The 22,365-nt window shown below is 37.1% G+C and overlaps 1 protein-coding gene across 5 annotated transcripts in view; it reads left to right on the top strand.

Annotated features, from left to right (window-relative positions):
* Positions 1–22,365, top strand: part of dnah9 (dynein, axonemal, heavy chain 9) — a 180,119-nt gene that overhangs the window by 64,212 nt on the left and 93,542 nt on the right. For 3 of the 5 annotated variants that reach the window (XM_086064346.1, XM_086064349.1, XM_086064348.1), the window contains 11 exons: positions 101–228; positions 1,759–1,867; positions 2,496–2,667; positions 4,760–4,934; positions 5,545–5,718; positions 5,830–6,037; positions 6,859–7,024; positions 8,240–8,342; positions 9,022–9,261; positions 18,150–18,311; positions 20,728–20,924. In XM_086064346.1, coding sequence (XP_085920472.1) covers positions 101–228; positions 1,759–1,867; positions 2,496–2,667; positions 4,760–4,934; positions 5,545–5,718; positions 5,830–6,037; positions 6,859–7,024; positions 8,240–8,342; positions 9,022–9,261; positions 18,150–18,311; positions 20,728–20,924 — 1,834 coding nt within the window. Of the gene's footprint in view, positions 1–100; positions 229–1,758; positions 1,868–2,495; positions 2,668–4,759; positions 4,935–5,544; positions 5,719–5,829; positions 6,038–6,858; positions 7,025–8,239; positions 8,343–9,021; positions 9,262–18,149; positions 18,312–20,727; positions 20,925–22,365 lie in introns of those variants that run through there. The other 2 variants (XM_086064347.1, XM_086064350.1) reach the window with 2 other exon arrangements.

The raw sequence follows: 22,365 nt of genomic DNA, 5'->3' as shown, positions 1-22,365 counted from the left end.
TGACCAGAGATTCTTTCATAGACTTTTTTGTATTTTTGTCAAATCTTGAGTTGTTTAATGACCTTATTTAACCAAAACACATGTATATTGTATCTCACAGGTCTGTTTTCTTGTATAATGCGTGAACTCTCCAATATCTGTCACAGTGGACCTAAGTGGATAGTTTTGGATGGAGATATTGACCCAATGTGGATTGAGTCACTCAACACAGTCATGGATGACAACAAGGTGTGACATGTCAGTTGCAGATGACGCGGACTTTACATTAATAAAATACTACTGGTTGTAGTAATATAAATAACTAGTCTTATGACAGCAAAAACATGTACTAAATAAATAACATAAAATAAAATAAATATATAATCTTTTTTATTTATTTATTCATAATGTAATGTATTTATTATTTATGTATAATTTAATAATAATAATAATAATAATAATAATGCAACCCAAAGTGATCACTTTTTTGCATTCATTAAAATCTTGACTGCACATTTTGAATCAAGCTCAACTTCCTGAGAGACTTTTTGGGCAAAAGAGAATTACAAAATTCTATTTGGCTTGTGATAAAAGCATAAATCCGCATTTCAGCGTCGTTCTGAATTAAAAAAATTCAAATGTTGACTATATTAATATGTATAAGATAGAAAAAAAATGGACTAGCAATTTTGTTAAAAATTAATAGTAAAGTTAAGATCGAAGTAAATGTCAAATCACACCTGGGTTTGTTACTTGGGGTTTATTTGCTTCAAGAGGTTTTAAAATATTTGACCTTTTAAGCTTCAAGCCTACAATAGCGTGGTTTTCCTCATTTACTTTTAAAAAACAATCCTACTCATTCAATCGGCATATGTGAGACAGTTGAAAAAATTGTTCACAGAAGTAGGGTTATCAGGAGAAACATAGGGGCTGTCAAAATTAAAGCATTAACTCCGGAGATTAATTCAATTTCAATAAAGCGTTTTTAAAAAAATAACTCAGTTAACTAAGTGTGCAACCAAACTTGGAGTCACCGGCGGGAAGAATAAATATGGACTATCAGTAGTTTTACTCTCTGATTTTCTTGCTTGGTGCGGGTTGGAGAACTCTAAAGCAATTTGCACACTTTGCAGGGGCCAATTTCAAAACCACATTAATTTCACGTCTTTTGCGTATCATATCAGAGCAAGATTCCCTGTTCAAGTTACCTCCGCGGGGGTACACAAACCAATGGAGTGTGTGGCTTGTGAGCAGAACTAAACCTGTAAGCGAGAAGTTCTGAGAAGTGTTTAGTAGAAGTATTTTATTCAAAAATCAGAGAAAGCTTTTAGAACAGTCTTTGATTCTAAATATTTTTCTTAAATATTACTTTCTATTTGATTTTACGTTAATTCCAAGATTTTACTCAAGTAAATATGTTACAAGCTTTGAAAAAAAAGTAGAAGCAAAAGTTGAAAAATTTGATTAGTTGTGATTAATCACACAATTGTACATAATTAATTGTGATTAATCATGATTAATTATGTACAATTGTGTGATTAATTAGTAAAAAAAATGCAATCATTTGACAGCAGTAGTATAATTGTGGATCATCCGCATAACACTGATATTGAACGTTATGGTGACTGATCGTATTGCCTAAAGGAAGCACATACAACGAAAAAAGAACAGGACTAAGAATGCTTCCCTGCGGAACACCAATTTCAATATAATTACCATATTCACTATAATAGCAAACGTGTGTGTATACCATGCAAATATAGTTCCTTCTTGTGTTAGGTTCTGACCTTGGCCAGTAATGAACGGATCCCTCTGAACTCAACCATGAGACTGGTATTTGAGATCAGCCACCTTCAGACTGCTACACCAGCGACTGTATCGAGAGCAGGTACAATGCACGTTAAATCATTGCTGTTCACTATTCAGAAAAGGCAACTGCTATATATCAATACTCCAACTGAAAATTAGAATAAAATGTCTGAGATTTGAGCACTCCATGACCTTTTGACTTCACACAATTACAGCAATACGAGTACAAGCTATACAATCTCAAAAACAAGGTGTTAGCATTCAAAAGAAAATAGGCCATTATTTTTAGCTGCTGCACTGTTAAGCCATCGCTCAAGTATAAGAGAGGTCACATTAAATAATCTTTCCAATCACCTTTAGCAGAATCTGACTTTTACAAATGGCTTTCTTTTTTTATTATTATAATTTTTCGTTGTTTTTACAAGCCTTCATCTTTATTAGTCATGCAAATATTTTCTGAATCAAAATAGAATTTTAGGAATCTAGTGTCATATGAATATACTTTGGTAAGATTGTGTTTTTCATACTAAGAGGCCACGGATGCTTGGTGATTCACTTCAATTCCAGCTCATGCCCATTTAATCACAGATGGAACAATTAATCATCGGAACAACTGAGTAAAAACATCAATTTATTCCTTGAGCCAAGATGTGCAAACAGTGAATCAAACTTGGTTGCAGGTACAATGAATGCTTTGTGAATTAAAGCTCCATCTGTTCCACTCACTTCAGGAATCTTGTACATAAACCCAGCAGACCTCGGCTGGAACCCGTTGGTGTCAAGTTGGATTGACAGGAGGGAGGTGCAATCAGAGAAGGCTAACCTGACCATTCTGTTTGACAAGTACCTCCCCACATGCCTGGATGCCATGAGATTAAGGTGAAAGATGTCTCTAATTGCTTATTATCAGTATAATGGAAAGCCTGCTTTCCAGGATGTCAGCATGTGGCATTACATGGGCGTGGAGTGTGCCAGAGTTGGTGTGTTGCGACTGTGAACTGACTAACAACACTTGGATTCTCATAAAATGTAGCAGAAGACAAATATTTTACTGTTGTTTTCATGACAGTACTATGATTTCAAATATGAACACATTTTTGATACTATATTACAGAGAATCCCCATAATGGTGATATGGAGCAAGCCATGCAGCGAATAGTGAAATTATGTGAATAATTGATGGCCTCCAAAAACGGTTATAATTACATATAGATGCCACAAGATGGCAGCAAAGCACAAAATGAAACTCCTTAACTGATTTCAACATATCTATTTGGCAACGAGATGCCGCAAAGTGGCAGCAAAGCATTACTGTACATGAAGTGCCTCAACTCACTTTAATGTAGCTCCCTGGCACTTTTCCTGAGTTCAGACCGCAAACAAAATAATGGATGTCTTGCGTGATTTTGTTCATGTGGGTTGCTTCAAGTGGAGGAGAGGGTTCCTCCTCCTTTAATTGTCAATCTGGTGACAGGTGGTTGCGTTATTACTTCCACTGCTAAATGCTATCTTGGTTAACATTATAACAACTGCAAACAATCGGTAGACTCACCAAACTTCCTTGCTCCCCATTCTCCAAGCCATGCTCTTTTTTTGGTTTGGTTATAGCCGCTATTGGAAGCTAGCTTTGTTGTGTACCTCTCGGTCCCATAGACCACAATGATATACTCCCACATTGTTTGCTTCACCATGGTGTATGTGTCCGTTATTTTTTTAAAAACTTTATTTAGTTGTTGTGTCTGTTGCGTGTAACATAGTAAGTACGTTCTTAACAGCAATTGGCTAAGTGTGCGAACTGCATTGACCATATACGGAGAGCTTAGCTCGCATTCGGTCTGACAGCGGCGTAAGATGCCACCTTATGTCACCACAACAATACCTGAGCACAAAAGCAGCAAACATCTGCGAGTATGTTACCATGCCAATGCAGAATATGCTGGCGTTAATTGAACACTGTAAAAAAATAAATAATCTAAGTCTAATACTGTGATTGTGAAATAACAGAAAGATACTTTCTCATAAAAAACACTTTTTACAGTTTTTAACTCAAATTTCAACAAGATTGTATGTTATATACCAGTGTATGACAAAAAATAATGTGATTAATCTTTCAAAACATGGCCAATAACTGTTGAAAACTAGATATTGGGTTTAAAATTGCAACAGTTTACTGTTAGGGTAATTCATTTATATAGCATTTTCCACCTACCTTTACGAGGCTCAAACATTTTGACTCGTCATTCACCTTCTGATGACACAGCATTAGGAGTTCAGTATTTTGCTAAAGGGCAGTTCAACGGCAAGGAGATCAAACCCACAACCTCAGAGATACCAGACAACCACTCTACCACTGATTCACGCTGCCGCTGTTATTTATAATTCAGATTTCATGAAATGTATACTTGGTAGTGTTGATTCCTCAGCAGAGGCAGCATCCGTAAGTCCGTAAGTTTGCTTTGCGTATTATTCACCCTCTCAAGCTTTCCCCTTTCCCTATATCTCATTAGATGTCCTTTCAAAATAAATGTTAATACAATGAAATGTAATTATTACAAGGAATCTCCTAGATTATATGACATTACAGAAATTGTAGCTATTTTCACTTAAAAAAAGTCAATTCACAAAGAAATTATGGTAAACAATTTTTTTTTTTAGGGTTTTAAAGTTTAATTTTACATTTTATTCCATGAAATAACAGACAAATATTTGTGAAATTACAATACATTTGCAAATTTTAACAATCAATTTATGTATTTCTAATGGAGTGTTTTGTAAAAGAACAGACATTTTGTGTGTTTTTACAGTTATAGTGATTTCATTTTATTTTACATTTAACATGTAAAATTCGTTTATTTTTGTAAATTAACTGATATTTTTAAAACAAAGAAAAAAAAGTGAAATAAAAAGTAAAATTATGTTATTACAGTTTATTTTTTACAGTGTAGTACAAGTTTGATTGTTCTTTTTCCAGGTTTAAAAAGATCATTCCTATCCCCGACCAGAGTATGGTCCAGATGCTCTGCTATTTGCTTGAATGCCTGCTGACACCAGAAAATGCCCCAACTGACTCTGCAAAGGAACTTTACGAGCTTTATTTTGTTTTTGCTGCTGTCTGGGCCTTTGGGGGAGCCTTGTTCCAGGATCAGGTACTTTTATATATACAGTATATAATATATATAATGTCTAGGCATATTAACAAAAAAACTAATCCTAAAAGGTTAGCTAGTGAAAATATTATTCAAGCCTTTGTGGCTTTTATGCAATGCTCTCTATCAAAAAATAATTATAAGTGTATTTTGAATTGAAGAAATGGCAGGGAGAGATCCATACATACAAGTTGTAACATAAAACTGCTCCCTCCTCGGACAAATGGACTCTACTTTATTTTCCCATCACAGATACATTTAAATGCTAAGTGGTTTTATTGACTGGGGAGTTGGAAGGGAATGCAGGGACATAACAGCAAGTAGTTGAGCAGGAAAAATGGATGGCAAAGAACTGTCAGTCAGAAGGTGACGAGGCAACTGTACCTCGCTATCTGAAGCAGACAAATGGATGCATAAGGCTACCTGCCATCTTTCATTTGTCACTATTTAACTGCTACCGCTGTGCCTCTTTTTTGTATTGCTTTTATTTGTATTCTGAGTTGTATTCACATTTGATTGAATGAAACACATGGATCCATGTCTAGTACAGTACATGTCACCGAGAGGAAGCCATTATTGACTGAAAGCTCGTGTGTCTGTGTGAATAAAGCTGGTCGACTACAGAGTGGAGTTCAGCAAGTGGTGGGTGGCAGAGTTCAAAACCATCAAGTTTCCATCCCAAGGCACTGTGTTTGATTACTATATCGACAGAGAAAGCAAGAAGTTTGAACCTTGGTCCAAAATGGTGCCCAAGTTTGAGATGGATCCTGACATCCCACTTCAGGTACCATGACAACCTAAGATTGGTTCATGTTGGACAAAGAGTAGATAAAATGTTGGGGTCTCTAATGTGATTCAGCTGAATACATAGAGTGAATATATTTCCTTTATACAGGCTTGTCTGGTTCACACGGTAGAGACCATCCGAGTCCGCTTCTTCATAGACTGCCTGCTGGAGCACCGTCGACCCATCATGCTTGTTGGGAATGCTGGTACTGGGAAGTCCGTTCTGGTTGCGGACAAATTGACGTCACTGGACCCTGATAAATATGTGGTTACAAATGTTCCTTTCAACTATTATACAACATCTGCAATGCTACAAGGTATGAACGCTCATTTATTTGCTATCTGCTGAAGCTGATTACTTTTGACTCTGAATTACGTTTGAAAGCTAATCTCCGCTAATCGACAGGGTACTTTTGTAGTGATTATGTAGTGGAAAAAAATATGTTTTCCCCCCATACATATATGTACAGTATGTATATGATATAAGTCCGATTATTCTGTCTGCTTGCTCTGTTTTTTTCCAGTTTCAATCTGTAGTACACAGATGCATAAACCTGCTGTCAAATAGTTTGTCAAGCAATATAGCAAATATTGGATTTACATTTGTGGGGTCACATCAACAAAGCTCAGAATCGATGCTAATGTTGCTCCGCCAAAACAAAACAATAACGTGAAAGTAATAGGACATTGTTTCTTTATTATTCTCTGTTCTAAGTTTAGTTAATTATGTTTGCTTCACTGAAGTCTCATTTTAGTATTTGTACAGTTACATTGTTCACATTGAATCATCATATTTATTTATTTACTTATTTTGCTACCTTATATATTTAGTTAGCCACCCAATCTTAAGATATTTTTATTTTATTTTATTTTTTTATTTTATTTTTATTTTATTATTTATTTAAATACGTCTAAAGGAGAGCAGCATGACATTATGTATTGCAGGTCATATCACAATAATATTTGTGTAGAAAAGCAAATTCATTTGTAGTTTATAAACTTAATACAGAATAACACTTAATCAGTTTGTTATTAATTTCCCCAGATTGAATCAAGTATGCAGCCAATATTTGTGTCAGCGTAACAAATTGAAATTTGGAAATTCATTGTGCTCTTCTAACATTGGTCTGCCTCACAGCTGTGTTGGAAAAGCCCCTTGAGAAAAAAGCAGGACGCAACTACGGACCTCCTGGCAGCAGAAGACTAATCTACTTCATAGATGACATGAATATGCCTGAAGTGGATGCATATGGCACAGTCCAACCTCATACACTAATACGTCAACATATGGACTACAACCACTGGTACATCTTTTTACTTTGGTGTTGCCATACAAAATATGTAAGAGGTAGGGGTGTCAAAATGAGTGTGTTAATATTGAGTTAATTTAAAGTTCCTTTAACGCCACTAATTCTTTAAACGCGTGTAAGTACAAGTCCAGTTCCAGTCGCAATGCAGCAGACTCGTCCACATCAAAATTAATCAGTAATAAGTTTAATAATAATGCATTCATTTGTGGAAACTGGGGTCAAATTATATTTTACAATTTTAAAAATGTGCAGAATATCACAATTTACTTCATGTTAAAGATTAGATAGCTCTTAATATGAAAAGAAAAATGCACTGAGCTGTCACCAACGTCTTACAAATGCAATTATGCCATCTTTTTTCCACTTTTTTGTTAAAGAGTATGAAGCTTAGAAAAAAATATTTTATTGTACATTTAGAACATGTATAAAAATGTGAGATTAATCGTGAGTTATCTGTTGAAGTCATACGATTAATTACAATTAAAAATTGTAATTGCCTGACAACCCTAGAAACAAGTAAAACGCTCATACATCTTTTATTTTAGGGGAATTTTTAGGAAGTCTCACATAATCTTCCCACAGTAGCAATATGTGATGACTTCTACTAGAGTTAGATGTTATATGTATGTGATGAAGCAGGATTACATATGATTCTTATCAGAACATGTTTGGTTCCAAAGTATCAGCCTTAGACATGGTCAGCCGAGTAGAGACATGCTCGAGCTATAAGGTTACAAAATTGAGCATGACACTGAGCCGTGGCATCCTTATTGACAAAAGTGTGTTGAAGAGGGCTTTTGTGAGTGTTAAAGCATGTTACTGGGGTAGCGATAAAGCACTAATCCACTCAGAAAACACGAATGATTCGGCAGAAATTGAATCTCTAGACAACAAATTTATTTAGTAAACACACATATCAGTCACAGCCTAACCTATTAATGAAGCGGAATTCAAATGTGAATAAAAGAAAACATGCAACCTAACAAACTAAAGATAAAAAGGTAATGAAAAGGTGGATGGGGAAATTAAATTGAAGCGTTTTGACCTGTCAATCCTTTTGGGTGAAGTCCAGTTCAGTTGGTTTGGATGCTGCGGGTTGTGCGCTGGCGCACGGCTGGAATAGAAGTCCGTGTGTCGCTGGCGCACAGCGGCTTGGTACGTAACAGCCGTCGCGGAACCGGGTCTGATGATTGTTCTGTATTCTTCAAGGTATGACCGTAACAAGCTACTTTTGAAGGAAATACAACACGTTCAGTACGTGTCCTGTATGAACCCCACAGCTGGAAGCTTTACCGTCAACCCAAGGCTGCAGGTATTCGTACGCGCATACACGCCATGGTTACATTGGAAATGTTGTGTTGTGTTTTGGTTTAATTTATTTTGGTCAGCATGAAAACAGGTTTTACAATCACAACCTAACTTATATAAAATCAAGTCATGTTTAACTCATTTGCTCACAAAAACGTCTAAATGTGTTCTAAATATTACCATGATCCCAAAGACGTATTTGTACGTTGTTTGTTGTTTTATGGTAGCGCATAGGATTTGATGCAGCCTCTGAACTGAAGAGAATGATTGAAGCAATGGTAGTTATTACAAAAACGGCCAGCAGATGGCAGCAAAGTATACAAGATCAACCAGGGCCATGTTGCAAAAATCTATTTTCCCCAGTGTTTTAAACAGATTTGTGAACAATGATGAAACTTAGTTATATTCTAATGTTAACTGCTGCAAAACGGAAACAGATAGAAATATACTTTTTTTACTGATGAAAGAAGAGACTCTAATATTTATTTTGGTTGGTTTCATGTTTTTATAGCAATATAACACAATATTCTGTGAGCCTTGCAAAATCTGTCAAAATCCAGTAAAACAACCGGGAGCGAAGGGGGTTGCTTCAGTGAAAATGGCTGGGAGTGAATGAGTTCAAAATAAAATGTTGTATGATACACACATGTTTCCACCTGTTTCTACTGTATTTTTCTCTGCAGCGCCACTTCTCGGTCATTGCCCTATCTTTCCCCGGAGCGGACGCCCTTGCAACCATATACACGTCAATTTTATCACAGCACCTACAGAAGGATGGTTTCACAGCCACCATACGGAAGAGCTGCCCCACCCTGGTCCAGTTATCGCTGGCTCTGCATCAAAGCGTTGCTTCCACATTCCTCCCCACTGCAGTCAAGTTCCACTACATCTTCAACCTGCGAGACCTCTCCAACATCTTCCAGGTGGCGCATAGACAGCAAATGCTAGATAGGATAGGGAAATATCCGTGTGAGAATTACTTTAAAAGAACACCCGAAGGTTAATCTATTCACCATAAAATGTCAGAGGTCACCTTAAAAATCACTCAGCACTGTAAAGTTATTCCGCTCTCTATTTTTATAGCTCCGCTTCCCACGTGGAAAGAGCCAAGTTACTGTCACTAATTTTTCATTTAAATTATTATTGATTTAATAGCTTCGCCCTGAAATCCAGAAATAAGTCTGAAATATATAATGGATTTGCACTCGCGCGGGTATTTCTGATGACTTAATGTATTTAAAGAATATAATATCAGTGCACAAAAGCTCAACAAGGGAGGTGCTTTCAGGGCAATATTTAAGTCAAAATATTCCACGCTTTCATGGAGGGCAGGCTCCTTGATTTAACACACTCCATTGTATAATTAATGCCTCAAGCCCCTTGGTTATAGAAACTTCAATTTTCATAAATCCACCTAGGAATTTATCAAGATAGCCTCTGAAGTCTTATTATGAGAATATAATATATAGGTGCACTATACTATAATCATCATTTTAATGCCCCAATTAAAAGTTGGCGATACAATAGCTGAAACTTAATTACTGCAATTTCTGGTTATTATATTAAGAATAGTAACATCTATATAAAATGTATTATTATTTATTATTATCATCAATCCATCTATTCATTCATTTTCTTAACCGCTCATTCCTCAATTATTATTATTATTATTATTATTATTATTATTGATGGATTATGTATTTATGTATTTATTTATCCTTTATTATTACAGGTAAGCCAATTTATGAGACAGTCCTCCAATTAATACGACCACATAGGTCGTTTTGAAATGTGCCAAATTACGACCAAGTTTTACGTATTTAAGTAAGTGTAAGTGTAGGTACTGGGACTCAAACCCGGGTAGTGTGGTCGGAAGACGACTGTCTAACCAACTGAGCTAACAGGCCAGTAATTATTTACGTGTTGACTATGTCTTTTGTAACGTCAACCGTACTACAAACTCAGCCTCTTACTAACCTCAACCATTAGTGTTCCATGTATACGACGTAACATGTACAACCCGATGACGAATTGGCATACATGTTAACACAAAAACAAACAAAAATAATTATAAGGCTGTTAGTTCAGTAAGATACACGTTTGTCTTCCGACCAGACGAACCGGGTTTGATTTACTTTACTATTTTTTCGCTATTTACAAAATATGTATCTCTTGTTCATATTTTGGTGCATGGTAAAACAACCAATACGGTCGTATTTTTGGAGGACTTGCAATTTACAACTGATTCTCATTTGCAATGCTGACCTGGCTGCAGACAGCAGAGATGTTATCAATATCACCAATGTAACAATATTCACCACCAGAAAAGAGTTGTTTGTGAACTACTAAGTGCACCCTGCCGACCTGGCAGGCGGGGTGCGATTCTTAAACAGTTTTGTCATTCTATAGGATCTCGACCTTCTCCTTATAGCTCACCATAATATTAATAACCCAGCGTGATAAATCATCAACCATAATGTACATTAATTAATAAATAGCAATTCTAGTGGGCACATACATCATAAATAGTACTAGCTCAACTATAATGAATTTTCAAGTATTTATTATTTAATAATAGAAAATGAATGAAAATTAATCAAAAGTCATAACGTCTGTAATATCATTTAACAGGCATAATCTAATGATATGGTCAAAAGTGCTTAAACGTAAACAAGTGGTAGTACACTAAATCATTAGGAGGTATAAGCCATTTTGTATTTCACTTTAATACACATCATTGACAGTTATTATAAATCCCTTTCAAGACACTTAGTGTTTTACATCGTCTCATTTGCATGTTACATTTTGCAGAATAGACATATTGTTTGCCAAATGGCAGACTAATGACACTCATTAGAGAAATGAAGCAGCTGTGCTAATGCTATGTTAGCCTTTCCTGCTTCGGTCACCTAACCGTTGGAATCGGTTCTCTATTCCCACACTTAAATTCATTAGCATTATCATCATAATCCTGACTGTGTAAGAATATCATGTTATTTTCTACATTTACATACACATTTTCCATTTATGTGGCAATATTTAACTCCATCATTTCTAAGATGTTAGTTCATCTTATTTACCAGATACAATTTGTCAAAATGAAATTTGATTGAATAAAAAACAAGCATAAGAACATCAAATGTGCCATCAGGGAAATATTGGAGCTTATTTGCAAATTATATGGCAAAGTTAAGTCTGATAATGAGTTCATATATTTTAAAGTTGACGATGCTAAACTTTGAGATTTGACATAATTAGCTTCCCAGAGCTAGAGCCCTAATGACCCCACGAGAAGTTAGATCACATAGTTGAGTGGTGGAACAGGCCTGCACCATGCAATCTTAACAACCACGCTCTTAGCACACTTTGAGAACATTTTAAAGCCAAGTGAGGGACTATTAAAGCTTATTCTGAGTTTTTCTGTCATACAGGATGTTTGGAAAGTTACTGAGGACTTACTGTATATTATTATAAACAGACATGTTTCATTATAGAATACAGAAGGTACACAATGTATTCTTTTCAGAATGTCACTGCGGACTTATGTTTTTTTGAACAGACATGTTTCAATATACAGTAGAACACATGAGGTACATATGCATTTTATATATATTGAAACATCACAGCTCATAAAAATCTTAAGTCCACAGTGACTTTCAAAAAAACCTCATAGTTCTTCATCCTCTGCCTCTAATTCTTCTGGACAGATAAGAAGAGGTTGGCACCCTTGTAGCTCTCAACTGTACCTCAGCAGTAATTGCCCACAGTACCACTGTTGTTGCACTTTCAAAGGTAGGAATAGTCTGCAATGACACTACAAAAGGGGCAGCCTTTTTTCTTCAAAGTGACCACTTCATTTTGAAAGTCAGTGTTTTTGTCGTTTGGCATTTCGGATGTTTACCTCGGCTGATGTAATTAGTGGACTTTTTCTTGAAGGTAGAAAACTGAGCGCCTATATCTTCATCGTTTATTTATTCTTTGTATTCTTTGTCTCCAAACTACCTGTAAATGTGCTTCCTCCATGCATTCACCCTACACATAAGAGAAGTAATTGCTAAGCAACACAAGCAAGGTGTCAAGTTATTTTCTCTTGAGCAAATTGAGTCAAGTCCTAAAGTCAATTCCCAAGTCAAGTCACCTTATTAACGCAGTCTTACATGCAATTATGTGGTATTTGTAGAGTCCAATAAGGTCAAATACTTGTCATTGATCAATTTATTTAACCTGTTTGCATGTTTAACACCTCAAGATAATGTCGTCCAATCTAACAGCACTTCATTAGCACACTTCAATAATCATCATGTACAGTAGTTTAATATGAGTGTCAATCAAAACTTGTTTTACAAGCCAAACAACTTCAGCTTGACCGCAAGACTGTATCCTAAAAAGTCACTTCCTTTTGACATTTGCTTGCATGTGCTTCTCCATAGAAAGGGAGGGGTTTGACTGATTGACAGGGGATTCTTCCAATCATGACAGTTGTATTGCCAGATTGACAAGTGAACCTTCCAGTCATGACAGTGCCATTAACTTATTCAAACCCAAAAATGTATAAATACGTTTTTTAATACTTTATCCTTCACTCCCCAAAGCGTATTTATATTTATATATGTTTTTAATGCTAATACATGCAGCTTCTGACCCGAAAAGGTCGCTTAAACCAATGGTAGTTATTATGAGAAAAAAAAACCCAGCAGGTGGCAGCAGAGTATTAGAGATCAGCCAGGGCTATGTTGCAACAAGCTCTTTTTGCCAGTGTTTTCAACAGGTTTGTGAATAATGATGAAACTTGGCTATATTCTAATGCCAATTGCTGCAAAACGGAAACAGATACAAATATACTTTTTGTTCCTGATAAAAGAAGAGACTCTAATCTTTCTTTTGGTAAGTTCCATGTTTTTTTATAGAAATAGAACAGAATATTCCGTGGGCCTTGCAAAATCAGTCAAAATCCAGTAAAACGAAGCGAAGGGGGTTGCGTCAGTGAAAATGGCTGTGAGTGAGTGAGTTAATTATTAGTGCCCAGAATTTTTATCAAACAAAGGAACAACAATCAAGTCTGTGAAATCATCAGGTATCAAGTCAAGTCCAGAGTCTTTAAGTCCTAAGTCAAGTTTCAAGTCTTTAATTAGGCCACTTGTCAAAGATGTTCCACATGGTTCTATCCTTGGTGCAACACTTTTCAGCATTTACATCAACATTATAACCGTCGTGTCCATTTTTACACTGACAAACCAATTATTTATACTTCCAGCTCCTCCCTTCACAATCTTCTGTCTAAGCTTCAGACTAGTTTTACTCATTCCGTGCCAACATTAGCTTCTGTCAAGTCATGAAGACATTGACCCAAGTCCAAGTCACAAGGACTGGAGTCCTCCTCTATTCTTAATTCCACTAATAGGGCAAGGCAATCAGCTTGGCATTCAACTGAAGACACAGAGCTTTGTTAGCTCTGTCATGACCACTGGGCATATCCAAAGCCTCCACTTCAGCCTAAATGACCTCCTCAAAGAGATATGGTGCAAATCGGAGGACAGAGGCATGAAACAGAGAGTACAAGTCAGGAGACTCTGAGGCCGAACTAAATTGGATCCAGGCGATGTCCGATGGTGTGTGGAGAGGCAACAGCGTTCAGTTGTTGTGGAGGTGTGGGAGGGCTCTCAGAGCTGCTGTCAAGCTAGAAGAAACATGTGCTTGCAGCAGAAAAAACGAAAAGACACATACATGCCTCCCCTGAATTGAAACCAGCATTTATGAATCAAGGACAGGAGAGGATGCGATAGCTTTCAAAACAGGGAGGCAAAGAAAGAAAAGTTCTCTGTTTGTTAGTGCTTTGACAGTCGTTCAGTTGGTTTAACAAACAGATGTGTGCTCTACTGTATATAGTCACTTCCTACAAAATTCTATGCTGCTTGCCATGCTGCAGTTTTGGGAGGTCACAATGAATGCAGGATGTCTACGAGGAATTGCAATGGATTCTGTTCCCATTCCATTCTCAATATCACATCAAAGTAATGGTATCAATTATTGGTGTCAAAATCATTGCGTTAATTTTGAGTTCATTTAACGCCACCAAGTGCAATTAATGACCGCCCCTTACTTGGAAAGCCTGTACTGGGGCATTTCCAGTTGCAGCGCAACACACACGTCCATATCAATATGTAGCAGTAATGCATTTAATAATAATGCATATATTTGTGGAGACAGGTGTCAAGTTATATTTTACAATTTAAAAATGTGCAAAATTTTTACATGTTACTTCATGTTAAAGATTAGATAGCTCTGAATAAGAAAATAAATGTATACTGAGCTGTCACCAACATCTTACAAATGCAATTATTCCATCTCGTGGCTGAAGAATGACCTAAACAAATCAATATCACATTCATTTTTTACAGTACAGTACATCTTTGTAATTATAACTCCATTTTATGAATTATTATGAAATTATGTATTCATAACTAAAAGATTCAGCCACATTTCTATTAGTTTAACATTTTGTCCACTTTTATGGTTACAGTATGAAAACTTAGAAAATAAATATTTTATTGTGCAATTTATTGTACATTTAGAACAGATATAAAGATTTGCGATTAATCGTGAGTTAACTATTGAAGTCATGCGATTAATTATGATTAAAAATTGTAATCGCCTGACACCCCTACTATCAATCGAAGATACAGTACAGTGTCAATGTTTTGAGCCGTGGATGTAACCCAATGCCTATGAGAAGGCAGTCTCCAATTGCTCACGACACATGCGCGGCCAACTACATCATCCGCAAGGGGAGATATTGCAGTTCACCTGTACGAACACACTTTGCGTGCGCCAATATCATACGCAGACTTCAGTGAGTCGGTTTCTGCTTCCGCAATGTCAAGCACAGTGTGCGCCTTGACCACAATGATTTTAAAGAGAATGCGAAGAGCCGCTTCGATTGGTTGGGAGTTGGCTGTATTCCATCCCACATTGGCGCAAGCACCCTCTTCTATCTGCGCTAGTCTAGCGAAATACCAAAAGAAAGAAAACTCCACATATGCGCACATATTGACTGCACTTTGCGCTAAGACTTGCACTGGGCACAAAAATAAGGCTTTTAAGTGTTAAATAAAATGAATGGATGCTGTGAGTAAGACCCTGTCCAGTGGTGTCAGAGTTTGGTCCTCGAGGGCCTGAGTCCTGCATGTTTTAGAGGTTCACCACATTCAACACAGCTGATTCATGTTTAAGCTCATCAGCTCTGCAGGAGCCTGGTAATGATCATCGAATCAGGTGTGTTGGAGTAGAGAAACCTCGAAAACATGCAAGACTCAGGCCCTCGAGGACCAAACTCTGGCAACACTGGACATGGTATTTTTATGACTACAATGTTTTCAGCATAGAATGATTTGTTTTGCACATTTCGAAAGTGTGGGCTCCAGTTATTCACACCATTAGGCAGTGAAATGAAGCAGAAAAAAAGATCTATTAAAAGTTAAAGTATTAGATGATTCATACAGTACTCGAGGAAAACATCTAGATCTCAAGTAGTGGCAATAATTTGTGTGAATCTTCGGTACGCACATGACCACCACATACACGATTGCCGCACACACAAACATTTTACATCTGCCTCATAACAAAATGAATTTAGCACCCAGTTGTTACATTCTGTGGGTTCAAATATGAGAGATCAGATTCGACTGGCTTGGCCCTCCCTAGAGAGGATTCTGTTGTTGATTGGACTTTTAGTGTTACAAGAGGATACTGTCAAAGGGGTTTCTGGTTTGCATGTGTGTTCTCTTTACATGCTTCATCACACAGTATAAAAATGACTTTACTTTGTGTAAATGGGCGAGTAAGACAACATTGTGCGAGTTCTCTTCAACCAGGACTGCCGCCCAGTCTCTACTGGTATAGGCTCCATTTACCCATCCAATTGGATGTATAGAAAATAAATGGCTTGATTATAGATAGATGGAGAAGTGATTTAAGTACCTGAATGGTGGCAAGCAACGAGAAATGAAGCCCATTTAGCCTTTGGTCTACATTAAAATACTCCAGTTTGGTTTCTCGTTGCCTTTTCGGAAAGACATTATTGCTGTTCTTCGTGTATTAGGCTTTAAACGATTTTGCAACCGATCGTCGATCAGCAAGTTTGAGAAAAATGATATTCGATTTGATCAGAAGATGGAGCAATATACAGTATCAGTTTCAAAAACGTTTATATTTACTCTCTACTAGGGCTGGATATCGATTCTGATTTCCTCAATCAATTTGATTTCGATACACAAGAGTTCAGTTCGATTAGATTTTTCCCAATTCGATTCTATTCTCTTCAATTCAATCCGACATTGATTACTAATGGCACATTAATTATTCTTGAATGTCAAGGACAAAACTCTACAAATATTCAATTCCAAAGCAAAGTTTGCGGAGGCAGTAACTGGTCAAATTATTTAGTTTATTAATGAAAGTAACATGTGTTATAATTGCTCAAGTGTGAGACAAACATTGACATCAGTAAGGATGAAATTAAAATATTGTATAAGTAATAAGTCAGGTCTTTCATAAATGTAAAAGCTTACTTTTAAATTCATGTGAAGAGTAAATTTCAAGAAAACAGTAAGATCCCCCAAAAATTTGACCTTTAAAATTCTATTTTCTTAAGAATTTATGGGGGTAAAGAATGTATATAAAATAATCGATTCATGGTTTTATGAATTGGTATCAAGATTAAAAAGGAAAATGTATTCAATATCGATTATTCGATTTTTTTAAACCCAGCCCTACTATCTACAGTCAACTGCAACCATTCCCGGAAGATAGGGACTGGACCAACCCATAAATAGCGTAAACCCACTTGTAATTGACATTGATTGAAATGCATGCAACAAGTGTTGATAAACATTAAACAACATCAGTGTTGTGGTAATTTAGTTACCCACGAAAAAATTTGTATCTGCTGTCCCTGCAACTTGAGTTGATGTGACGGGACGCCCGGACGGGACCTGTGTAAAAGTGAGACAAAACAATGGCGCTGGCACCGGAACTGTCCCGATTAATTGGACATCTGCTCACCCTATGATATCCCTGCAAACTTTACACAAAGTTAGCATTTAACTGAACAATTGTTAGCATTTAGCTCAGTGCGAGGCAGGTTTTCACTAGTGCTCTCACTATCAAATATATTTAGAATTGATTAATCTATCGATTATTCAATCGATTAATCAACTACTCTGATTAATTTTAATTTAGGATTAAAGTGCATTACAAAAGCATGTTTTACTTGATTACTGTTTATTAACAAGTGATTGGTGGTTATTTCGTACTTTCTATTTGTATAGTGATTTTAAAAAAGGGGATTGATGACAGTTTGGTCATTGCTTTTTTCCCCCCTAAAAAAAAACTGCTTTTAGCATATCAACAGTAATTGTTCACTGATTTCTGTAGTCCTTCATGTAAGAAGACTGATTATCATCAGTATTAAACCAAAATAAGACCGTTACAAACATCTGAGGATTTGGACAATTTTAAATCAAAAACTGGCTCCATACGTTTACTCGATTTTTAAAATAGTTGTCGATTTATTTGACAATCGATAACTTTTGATAGCTCTATTTTCCACAAATGACTACTCTCCCATGCATGCTTTCAACACCTGCTCGTAAAACTTCACATGCAATACTGATGAAACAGTCAGATTAAAGGAAAGAACTGCCATTATTTATGCCACTTCTCTGACACGCCTAACCTTCAGTGCATTTGCCACCTTTTTGTGGTTTAAATTGGAATGAAAACACTAAGCTCCCTTCTCTACTTTCCTGCCCAGGGCATTCTCTTCAGTACCGGTGAGTGTCTGAAAACCCCTCTGGACCTGCTGAAAATCTACCTGCATGAATCCAATCGCGTCTACAGAGACAAGCTTGTTGAGGAGCAGGACTTCCAGGTCTTTGATAAGCTGCAGGCAGACACGGTGAAAAAGTTCTTTGAGGTAAGTTTTTTTTTTTTTTTTACAAAGTTTTGAAAAGAAAGACAAGGGAGGGGAGGTCATTAGGCTACCTGCTCTGCGGCTTGGACCTTGACATCGGTTAGCAACACCGGAGAAGAGAGACGGGAGGAGGGAAAATAATGCTCAGCGAATGGGTGAGGGGGTGTCGAGTGAGGAGAGCATTGTAGAGAATATTAATCAGGGTGGTATGGGGGTCTGGCTGTCAGGGCCTGTGCTGTCAAGCCCAACAAATTGGAAAACATTTTAATGGTTTTCTGTCCTCTTCTTGACTCACTGCACTCCCTGTGTCCATCACATGCCACAATAAGGAACTTGACAGTAAATGACTTAGTGTCATGTTTGGTTTCTGTTTTTGGTTGTGTGTCTCCCTTGGTCTTGTTGAGTGTAATCCTGCCCTTCCTCGTGTCAACCAATCCGTGCCCTCAGCCATTTGTGTCTTGCCCCAGGTGTGTCTTGTTGTGTCGTTAGTGTGTATGTATATAGTCTCCTGTCTCCTGTCTCCCCTCTGTCTGGGTTGGATCATTCTGTCACGGTTGGAGTTGTCGGACCCAAATGCAGGGAGGCATGTTATACTGAAAACTATTTATTTAACAAAAACACTACCAGGGGTACTGGGTAAACAAAACCAACAAAGTCCTAAAAAGACCAAAAATCAAAGTAACAACAAACCACAAGAGTGGTGACAGCGACAATGATCCAACCCAGACAGAGGGGAGACAGGAGACTATATACACACACACACACTAACGACACAACAAGACACACCTGGGGCAAGACACAAATGGCTGAGGGCACGGATTGGTTGACACGAGGAAGGGCAGGATTACATTCAACAAGACCAAGGGAGACACACAACCAAAAACAGAAACCAAACATGACACTTAGGGCCCGACCGATTAATCGGCCGATGATTGGCCTTCAAACATCGGCCAAAACAATCGTCCAATTGGGCCAAATGGCCGATTATTTCCCCCTTAAAACATTAGAAGAAAACCAAAGTTTTCGACGCTGTAAACGTACCCTGAATGCACCATTTTGCTTGCATAGCATTAGCAACTAGCAAGTGTGTAGCATATGTTATTCTGGTTATTCTGTTGTCCCTAAACGTCCTTTAAGCTATTTAATGACAGCTCAGTTGGAGTTAACTGTAAAACTAAAGACAGGACAAAACATGCTTCGTTTTTAAAACATCGCTAGTCTAGCGCTAAATTAGCATCGACTTTGGGAGTGTTTTCCCTTCAAATAAAGAATATTCTCACACAAATGCTGTGGGAACACATACCCACAGGTAAGATAACTTCCCAATGTGTAAAAAACTAGTTATTTTAATAGAATTCAATCGCAACTTTCTTCTGTACTCACCTTGTGTACGCCATGGATACACGGCACCACACTGCCCCCAAGAGGCCAAAATGCACAGGAACAGTCAGTATTTGTTCTTACTGTTTTTTCAATTGCTATTATTTTAGTTTATTATATTCTTATTTAACTGTTTTATTGTTTTATTTTGTCATTGTCCTTTCAAGTTACATTTAAAGTTGACATTTCAAGGATTCAAAGACTTTCTTTTCTCAAAATTCAAGGATGCAAACATCTAACATCTATATTTTTTATTACTGACACATACATACATAATACAATTCCCTTGTATACTTCATGAAATTTGTTAAGGTCATACTATGGACTTGTCATTCAAAACAGAGAATCTTAATAGCAAAAGTTTGTGCATAAGTGACACCCATTGAAAAGGAATTAGTGAGGGCAATTTTAGGCATTGTATACATCTTTAAATAATAGTCTTTTTTCCTGCCAAAAATCGGTATCGGCATCGGCCTAAAAAAAATGCATATCGGTCGGGCCCAAGTATATGTGTACATACGTCCACAAAAAGACAATGAACCTCTCGTCAATTGATTCCTGAGCGCGGCCTCTGCTGCTGGTCACCACTCCCTCAGGGGATGGGTCAAATGCGGAGAAGGAATTTCGCCCCGCGTAGGTGGGTGTGACAATCAGTGGTACTTTAACTTCAACAGTTTTACAGCGCAATATGCTCCCAACTTTCAAATTATTTTAACAAGCAACTCTTTAGAGACACTTTGGACAGCAAGGATGCCAATTTAGTGTTGTGTAAATGCAGTCTGCAATAGAGTGCAATATAGATGTGAATTGGAAGCATTGCACCAGAGGAAGTTGGCAGGGAAAACAAAACCAAATCTCTCCAGTGAGATATTCAGGGACCCGATAGTTGCTGAAGTGAAAATGAACTAGGTCACCCCGTGCGCCGCTACGATATTCAGCTGTGCCCCTGTCCAAACTGTTTAAGCTTAACACTAATGTTATGCTGACAAGGGCCGTGTGTGCGCATGTGTGCGTGTGCATGTGTGCGTCCCTCCCTAAGGACATGGAGGAGAGTCTGGAAAAGACCCGCAAGATGAACCTGTACTGCCACTTTGCCCACGGCCTCGGGGAGTCCAGGTACATGGCTGTGGAATCCTGGAGCAGCCTCAATAAAAACCTGCTGGAGGTACTGGACAGCTACAATGAGGTCAATGCCACACTCAACCTGGTGCTGTTTGAGGATGCCATGGCACACATGTGAGTGGAAGATTACAAACCCCTGGGACAATGTGGGGAGGCTCACAAAAAAGAATAGAGATGAAGTGTTTCTGTCACTTTCTCAATTGTCTGTCAAGGAGATGGACTGGTTTTGCACGTATTTTAAGATGGATAGGTCCATTTTGTTTTATAGACTGTCAAAAACAGACATGAGACTGTCAAAAGTTATTTGCAATGGTTGACAAAAAGACAATACAATAGGGGAGAGACTGCCACTGAGCCTAAGTTGCTCATCAAAATAAGCGCTAAATTGTATACTTCAAAACCTGACATTGACATGAGAAACATCTGTGAGTCGCATCGTCACTGGCATTTAGATGGTTGTTTTAACAAAGTTGAGTGCAAGTTAGTGTTCATTTTATCCACCATGTTTAAATTTAGTCCCGTTTCAATCACACTTGGTAGTTTTTATTATAATTAGTTAACCTCATCCCGTTTTTATTTAGTCCATTTTTAAATATAGCATTTTAGTCTTTATTTTAGTCCAAGAAAACATAATTTTATTTCATCATCAACAAAAACTGTCAATGTTTTAGTCTAGTTTTAGTCAGGACAATCATTTTACCCCTGTTTTTTTTTTTTTGTCAGCAGATTATGTTGAACATTTTGGATCTAAAACTATTTCACATTTTCAATGTGCAATTTTCTGTCATCTTTTTGATAAAAAATAACTTCACACACAATTACAGTATATCAATAAGTGGCTGCTATGGCTCCATGCTACGAGCTAGTAAATTAGCCATCATTAGTTAGCGGTCAGATTAACATTATTGTTGGAACTTTATAGCCGTTGGATTAATGTTACTATAATTTACCATTTTTTTCATCCTTAATGAAGCCGCCTCCTACCTGTCTTATGTATTTGTGCATGTTGCACAGGGGGTGTTTCACTGTGTGTCACAAGACAGTGTCACAGTGACAGATTAGCAGAGACAAGATTTTACAAATCATATAATTTTCGTCTCGTTTTTGTTCATGAACTAAAATGTCCCTGGATTTTACTCCAGTTTTTATGAAGTGAAGTACATTTTCGTCTCGTTTTCATTAGTCGACCAAAATGCATACTGATTTAGTCCCAGTTATTGTTTATTAATGAGGGTTTTAGTCTGGTAAAAAATGTGTGTTGACGGAATTATTTTTGTTTAGTTTTCATTGACGAAATTAACACTAGTGCAAGTAATAATCAAGTCATGAATAGGGTGACCAGTTTTTCAACACACTAAAATTTCGTTGAATATCAAATATAAAATACATTCTCACCAGGAACTATTTATAACAAATTGAATCGTCAATCTGGTGACAGGTGGTTGTGTTATTACTTTAGCTAATGCTAAATGCTATCTTGGTTGACAGTTCAGCAGCGCTAAGCATTGCTGTTTGGTGCTTTGAATTAGTATTTCTATGGATGTTTGAGATGTCC

The sequence above is a fragment of the Leptonotus elevatus genome, chromosome 20 (genome assembly GCF_054856555.1).
Source record: "Leptonotus elevatus isolate MCC_2025b chromosome 20, RoL_Lele_1.0, whole genome shotgun sequence".
Lineage (NCBI taxonomy): Eukaryota > Metazoa > Chordata > Actinopteri > Syngnathiformes > Syngnathidae > Leptonotus > Leptonotus elevatus.
Note: the sequence above shows the minus strand (reverse complement) of the source record. Positions and strands in the feature narration are given on the sequence as shown.